The sequence below is a fragment of the Austrofundulus limnaeus genome, unplaced genomic scaffold (assembly GCF_001266775.1).
Source record: "Austrofundulus limnaeus strain Quisiro unplaced genomic scaffold, Austrofundulus_limnaeus-1.0 Scaffold1, whole genome shotgun sequence".
Classification (NCBI taxonomy): domain Eukaryota; kingdom Metazoa; phylum Chordata; class Actinopteri; order Cyprinodontiformes; family Rivulidae; genus Austrofundulus; species Austrofundulus limnaeus.
This window is the reverse complement of record NW_013952403.1, coordinates 6,644,084-6,652,197: the sequence shown is the minus strand read 5'-3', so window position 1 is coordinate 6,652,197 and position 8,114 is coordinate 6,644,084. Positions and strand designations below refer to the sequence as shown.

General features: G+C 40.7%; 1 protein-coding gene across 2 annotated transcripts in view; it reads right to left on the bottom strand.

Annotated features, from left to right (window-relative positions):
• diaph1 (diaphanous related formin 1) overlaps positions 1 to 8,114 on the bottom strand; it is a 117,534-nt gene that overhangs the window by 5,260 nt on the left and 104,160 nt on the right. For both annotated transcript variants that reach the window (XM_014007291.1, XM_014007299.1), the window contains one exon: positions 5,513 to 5,602. In XM_014007291.1, the coding sequence (XP_013862745.1) occupies positions 5,513 to 5,602 (90 nt within the window). The remainder of the gene's footprint in view (positions 1 to 5,512; positions 5,603 to 8,114) is intronic.

Genomic DNA, 8,114 nt, shown 5'->3' with positions numbered 1-8,114 from the left:
GGGCAACGCTTCTCCTACAAATTTAAACCCGCAGAGAAAAACTCTTCAAAGTCTGTCGAGCCAGCTTCAAGCTTCTCTCATCTTCCTCCACTTCCTCTGAGAGGAGAAGACAGGAGGAGGATCAGAGGGAGCAGCCTGGGTTAGACATGGATTTAGACAAACCTGGACACTAAAAACAAAAAAAAAAAAGGTACTTAGATTACTTTTCCCTGTACAATGAAGTTAAAAGGTTTTGGGCTTCACTAAAAAAAAGGTGATCCTTTCTATGAACCTTTTCATGTGAGGGCTGGCGTTGTTTTAAATCATAAAACTGTTTTAAAAATCTTGGTCTTGTTTCRTGAAGCCCTCTGCCCACACATCTGAATGACAAGTGATGGACCTCGTGTCTTCACTGCTGCCGTGATTCATCTGTACTTAACAGATTCAGGGTTTGTTGCTGTGGTACTGTCCCAGGAACTCGCAACATGTTAGCGACTCTGAAAGTAACCATTTAAAGGCTGAAGGAATAAAGCTGCTGGTGAAATCTAACACCCCAGCAGCTTTGGATCGTGTCCCTTGCTTGGAACGAAAAGTGCGAATGTCTCATTCTTAGCTGCTTTAGTAATTTCTTTCTTCTCTCTGTTTCTTGTGAGCCTTCTAWCTTTGTAGAAACACTCAGTATGTGGCATCACAGGCACGGAGATTATACAATTAAAAGGTCTGATTTTGGCTGAATGATCCACGCAGCTGGCATGGAGCCACTTGGCTGCAGCAATGGTAATGGACTTGTTGGGGCAGACAACAAAGGTTGGTCTGATGAATGTGTGTGTATTTGTTTTACAAACACAAGATCTGCAAGATAGTGACAAAAAAGCAGCCATTTTTGCTTCCTCTAGTACAGAATGTGTAACAATCACATGACTGCATAAGAAAGAGGGACAAAAAGCTGCAGATGCAGGCTGAAGCAGTGTTTTTAACTTAGAAGGGAATGAGATCGCCCTCTTCAGGCAGAACTGTTTAACACCGCTGCTCTGCATTAGAGGACTGTGGGAAAAAGTGACGTCACTCAATAGCACCTCTGGTGGGAAAAGATTGATTGATTATTGGTGACTGATGCACACACTGGATCTTTTTTCAGATAGTGTTGTTGTGACATCACCAGTGTTTCAGTTATGAATTGATTGAGGAGCATTATACTGAGAGCCCTCTGGGTGTCTGCAGGAGTGTTGGAGTTTGGAAACATCTGTGAAAGCATGTGTTCAGRGCAGAAAGTTTTCTCTGTTTCCATTCCATAAGAGCAGACTGTCTGCAGAGCCAGCGTGTGCCTCAATTGTTGCTGTGCTCTTTATCTCAGTCTCTCTGTTAGTGGTACTTTGTCAGCACGTTGCTTTCTGGGATTGGTTGTTGCAGCCAGGGTCATGACCCAGCAGATGGGTCTATAGACACATTAGACAAATCATTCCTCTACATAAATTGATCTGAAAACATAAAAAAGGGTAACTTTGCACAGCTGATGAGTCTAAAATTATATATATACACATATAAAAACAATTTAAGGGTGATGAGAAAGTTTGATTGTTTTATTTGCCAGATTGTCCTCTGGAATGTGTTTAGTTTCATCTATTTATATGCAAACACCCATGTGTCTTTTTGTACTGGCATGTGAGCATCTGGCGTGTGTTTCATCTTTATGTGTTTAATGAGGGGGAGTAGACAGACGGAGGGTAGGCAGCTGTAGCCTCTACCATTCTAGATGACAATCAGACACACACAGAGCGAGCTGAGGTACAGGTCAAAGGTGATGGGTTGGATGGCTTTAACAGCCTCGTGGCAAGCTATTCAGTCACACTGTTGTGACACAAAGAGCATCACGACACACTCAACAGGTCTTTGAAATCAGCCGTGACGTCTGCAGTCACTGCAGCTGTGAGGGAGGAGGAGGATGAAGGGGAACTCTTTATATAATAAAATTAGAGATATTCTGTTTTCACAGAAAATGCAGTGTTAATACAGAGTGCTGATGAACTTTGCTGAAATTTTATAAATCCAAAACTTAGCTGTTATAGYAAAAAATATTAAAAGCCTCGCAATAAGCAAAGAGTTGCAAATTCTAACTAAAAACATTGGCTAAAAGCTAAGGGTAGCAAGAAACTAGCTAAAAGYAATAGAAACGTAGCTAAAATAACTACTGGTCCTGACTAAAGACAAGTGTGGACAGAGCATTTCAGGTTCTTACCTCAATCGCTAAGAGCTGAGAGATTTTTAAAAAGCAACTAAAAACTAGATTTAAGGTTTTTAACATGCATGTRTGAGTTTTAATGTTGTCTTATTAATGYATTATCATTTGTTAATGTGCTTTATATACATGTTTACTTACTAAGAGGTACAAGCAACATAAGCAGATAAATACCTGATTTGTGAATTGAAATAAAAAGGTAAACTTTTTGAAGTGAACTTTAAGAGAAAAAAGTTAATTAAACTGAACCAAACAGCTGAAACTACTCTCTCATAAAYTATTCAAATAAATTGTTTAATGTTTTGACACATAATGAGACATCTGACTAATGACTACTTTGAACATGATAGCTAAACATTAATAGTGCTTTAGCTGCAGAGAAAAGTAATTAGATATTCATAAGATCAGATCATCAGCTGGTCTGACTGTCCCCAAGGCAAGTGGTGCATTAAGTTACAGTGAGTGAGGGTGGAAAGCATGAAAAACCAGATCTAATAAAATAATKATTCCTCATGAGCTATCAAAGCCTCAGATGGTCCAAGAATCACTCCATCTTTTCTTTCATATTCAAAATTAATTAAAAGGGAACCCTGACRAGTTGTAACATTAGACATTATTGGAYAAACATTTACTTCAACTGTAAAACAAAGACTAAAAATRCTGTAGGCTGTTTAGTTTAGTGCCTTGACAGAGAGGAGAATGTAGAAATGACTCAGCCTAAAAGTGAAAAGRTAGAGGAAAACAGATCTGCTWCATGGAAGGAGAACCTCAGCTTAGCCTGTTAGCTTCTGCATTAGCGCCTGAGCTAATCCATATACAAGAGGTGACATAGCAKTAGTGCCCAACCGAAATTATATAAATGGCAAAAAAATGCTATATTACTATCCATACATATACTTATTTATATATTTTACATATGTGTTAGCTTGGGCGCTAACATGAAAGCTAACAGGCTAAGCCAATGTTCTCTTTCCATGAAGCAGCTCTGTTGTCCTCCATCCACAGTTTCAGTTGTAGGCTGAGTCGTTTCTGCATTCTTGTCTCTGTCAACGTGCTCTAGTTTTGTTTAAATGAACCAATTGTCAGATATTATCTGAAATTAACCTTCAGGGAGGATGAAGTTTGCACTCGCTGGGGGGAAAGAAAAAAAAAGCAGCCTTGCGTTGGCAGAGGACCCAGTAAACATACTTTAGCTGGTATGCTATAGTACTRTCTTTGATTTACAATCAAAGTAAATGTTTATCATATCGAATGATACAACTACTCAGGGTTGCCTTTAAAGAAATTATTCCTGAGCAACACTATCAGCTTTTCACATGCTTTACATTTACATTTTACTCCATGTAAATAAAACTCATACAGTCTACAAGTACAGAATCTGGTTAAACGAGTGTTTTAACCAACAGATGGAGGCTGCCTGTGGCCCCAGAAATGTATCAACTGAGCCAGGGTTAAGCTCTGCCTCCTGCTACTTCAGCTCCACTAAAAAGGACCTCTGACTCAACTATGCAATAAAACTTGCAAAACACATACAAAAACAACACACTCTTGTTGTGTTTGGGTGAAACACTGTAAGYCCCATGAGTCCACAAAAAGCAATGTGGAAAAAAAGAAGACCTCAAAAAAAAAAAAATCAAAGAATAACCTACTGTATAAACTCTTTTCAAAAATTGCAAATAAACCACATCACAGCTTTGGAAATTCCTGAACTTTGGCAAAAGAAAAATATAAATGAYACAGTGGGGTAAAGGAGAAGACAGGGAGGAGACATTTAGCAGGGATGTGAAACACAGCCACTCATATTTTCCAACCCACACGCTGGTATGTGCAGCAAAGAAAARCTCTTGCTCCCCGTTTCTTTCACATTTCTGATCAGGTATTTCCTGTTAGGAGTGTGAGGTGGCCAAACACCATTATGGATGACTGAGAGAACCCTCGAGTGGGCCCCCTTCTTTCTTTCTTTCTTTCCTGCTCCCTCTTCCTCCTTCAGTCTGTCCCAGTTAGTTTAACAGTGATGAGCCAGAGCTGTTTGTTGCTTATGGAAGTTTACTGCACTCAATATTTCCTACAGAGGACTAAATCTGTTTTACAGCCGTTACGTAATGACACAGGATTTGGAAATATATTTAGAACAAAAGACAATCAAAAGAGACAAAAAAGGGAGAAGGTCAGAAGAAACAAAAAAGAGCAGTCCACCCTYTGGCTAGGAGTTATTTCACTCTGGAACAACGCTTCACATCTGGCTTCTATTGGAGGAGGGATTGGGTTGCACACACTCCTCCTCAGCCTTTATGTGCAAATTCAGAACACACACAAATGTGCATGTGAATAGACACACACACAGGGCCTCACTTACTTGATTTGTAACAGTTAATGGGCACTGAACACTCAGTTACACAGAAGTTGCCTAAAAGCAGGAGTCATGTTACACTTTATTCACTGTTCTTATATTCACTTTCATCTGGCTGGTCTGGCCATGTCACACTAACGTTTTAGACAACTTRTGCAGACATCGACAATTTCTGTTAAATCTGATAGTGGAGCAGATGGTGAGCAGGTAATCAGATATTTGCTATGTATGAGCATTTAGATGAAAACTGAAGCTTTATGGCTTGTGTACAAGAAGTGTAAGAATGGTGCTATAGAGGATGTAGCTAATAATTTAGAAACAGTTTTTGTTAGTGTTTGGGATAAAACACATTTTAAAATTTATCTGACACGTTTAACTGTCTTTCATATTTTTTCAATAAAAAATAAATCAAGAACAGCTTTATGATCAAAACTATTTAAAGCTTTCATCAGTAATTTACAGTGAACTGACACTTTTTGATTGTTTTACTCAGTTAATAGACAGTAAATAGAAACCTAAAAAAAAAACATTTTTCTGATTTCAGTCTTTCACCACATCTTTTATGTTTTCCCTTCTCTCTGTTTTCCTATTCTTTTTGCCCACATGCGGGTTTAACCTCTCCATAGTTCCCATTTTTTCCTGCTCCACCACCACACCCCGATCAGTTGCTCCACTCGGTGGCATACCGTCCCCACCCACTCGTGGCACCCACTCCTTTCTTCTGTTGTTGCGCCAGCCTGGGATGGCATCAGCTTYGCTCCCTATAACTAAAAACCCCAGAATAACATCACAGCTCGCAGCCTCTGAGGCGTGCAACAGAGATGAGGAACATAAACAAAACGGGATGCTGAGTGTTGCCACAGACAGGGGGAGGGGAGAGGAAACCGAAATCTGTACATTAAGAGAGATCCATGTTCTCTGAGGTTTAGAGCTCTGAGGATGAGTACCTGCTTGTCGGGGTCCTCTCTTTCTTTTGAAAGCAGCACCGGAYTGCAGCGCCTCCAACAGGCCATCCATGATACCAGTCTCATCACCATCTGTTTAAAAAAAAAAAAAAAAAAACAACATTTCAGCTTTTCAACTTTAAATCATTTAGATGAGACACATTTTTATAGATATATTTATAGGATTGAACCAGTTAGGTTTTTATCACTGCTTTAAAAGCTACACAGCAGACTTCCATGAATACAAGTTGTGAAACACACCCTTCTGAAAAGATACACCCACTATAGTGAAATCCACATATACACTCYAATGTAAACGTGTAATTGTGGCTCACTTCCGAATGGGCACTGAGCAGCTGTAAATCTTGAGTTACTGTAAGTTTGCTGGTGCAGTTTTTGTGGGTCGTGTCTGTGTTTGTTTACATCCTGACTCCCTGCAGAGACTGCGTCTGAACTGGCCATAAACAAAAAACGCTGTTTCAAACCAAGTGGGGTGCCCACTCTCAGAACTGTGTGTACGTGTGTGTGTGTGTGTGTGTGTAGGTGGGCAACATTCTGTAACACGACTCAGCCTTCACACAAGTGGTTTTAATTATTTCTACTTGAAGCTGAATAGAGACAGAGAGGTCTGGAAACGGGGCAGTAGAGCTGGAGGTTAAAAGGTTTATCATCACCTGCCCAACCCCCATACATGCAGCACATGCTCTCTCTCTCTCTCTCACACACACACACACACACACACACACACACACACACACACACACACACACACACACACTATTTAATCCTGCAGTAAGCCATGCAGCAGATGGTCTGTGGTCTCGCCTGTCACGTCTGTGAAAGTCTCCCTCACACCCTCTCTGCAGCTCATAAACACCACTCAGTGTCCACACACTGCAACTACATAAACAGGCCAGAATGATAATGAGCCACACTCCTCTTCTTCTGGGGGAAACACATCTGGAAAGTGTCCACAAACACTAATTACACGATTCACTTAAAGGACATGTAGCAGCACACAAACACACAAACCTACTTATGAAAATGTTCTGGAGGCCGTGCACAGACCAAACAAGGATCTGGCTGTGTAGTAAACATGCTTTTTGTTGTCTGAGTGAACACACAACTAAAACGGCAATGTCTTTGGGCTATTTTTTACCTGTAGAGTTAAACATACAGTTCTCTAGTCTTTATGTTTCCTTCCTCAGCAATGACAGAACAGTGCACGAARCAAAACAGTAAAGAAGTAGTGCTTGCAGCAACTAAGATCATAAGATGGATTAACAAGTGCAATCGCATTAGATGAGATTTTCAAGTTGTCTTGTTGGATCTGATCTGGTTCCCTGTGGATCATACACACACCTAAAGCACAGCTCACATCTACCATGGAGCAATAGCACCTCTAGTGGCTRTTCACACAATATTACATAAAATATGGACAAGATTTAAGGAAACAGCAAACAAAATATGCATAAATGAGTCAGTGAGCTGMGAGTTGATGTTTTTGTTTCTCTCTAATAAACTAAAATTGCGTGCCTTCTTTTCATTAACCTGGTGGGAAAGATGAGGCAAACTAAGCTGATCCCATTTCACCTGGTCATATCCTGTGTTTTTTTCCTCTCCTCGTCTTGCCCTCTTTTCTAAGAGACGACAACAACGCAGCCTAATCCACCGGCGGAGCATCTGCTGCCCTGCTCTCCTCCCCTCCCCCACACTCCTCTCCGACAAGCTCTGAGTGGAGCACGAGCGCTCCTGGTGGCGGTTCCCATACCAGCTTCTGATTGTGCTCAAACCACACATGCACACACCCTTTCGCTCAGACACACAGCCTGGCTGCATCTTTTTCAGACACTACTGACACCTAGCTGCGCAAAGGAAGTACAGAGCTGCCAGATTTTTTTTTAGAGAAAAGTGTCTCACTTAAGGGACAGATGGTGAATGTGAACTACTGGGTGTGGTGATGGTTAAAATTCAGCGAGCACATGAYTAAATAAGTGAAAAATGTAATTAGTCCTCACAAGAATGAGCCAATTCATGTGAACACTGAGCCTGAACAGCATGACTCACACAGGAACGACAAGGCCACAAACTGCAAACACACACTGACCTTCCAAGGTTTAACAAACAAAATTTTTAACAACTGATAGAAACATTCAGTGAATTCAGGACATAGTAAGGGTTTGTGTGCAGATATGTGTGAGTGTGTGAGTGTGTGAGTGAGTGAGAGAGAGAGAGAGAGAGAGAGAGAAACCTATAAGATTTTAATATGCAAAACGAGCAGCTGTTGAAAACAAACTTCTGTTGAACAAGTTTTCAGGATAAGGGCAGTAAACAAACGCAGAACAAAGACCAGGTTTGTGTGTGGCAGATTGGTTTGTGTGCGGTTGGATTTAAATCAGGGGTGCTGAATGACTCCTGGCTGGAAGGATAGTCAAATGTGCCACCTGTACGTAAATGAAACAAACACGTTCTATTATGTTTTTGTGCATCTACCTGCAGAGACTGAACATGAAATTTAATCACTTTTACTTTCTGCTACAAAAGGTTTTATACGTCCAACACAGATGCAGAATATCCCCAGTGGAGCCTGAGAGAGATGGACGAC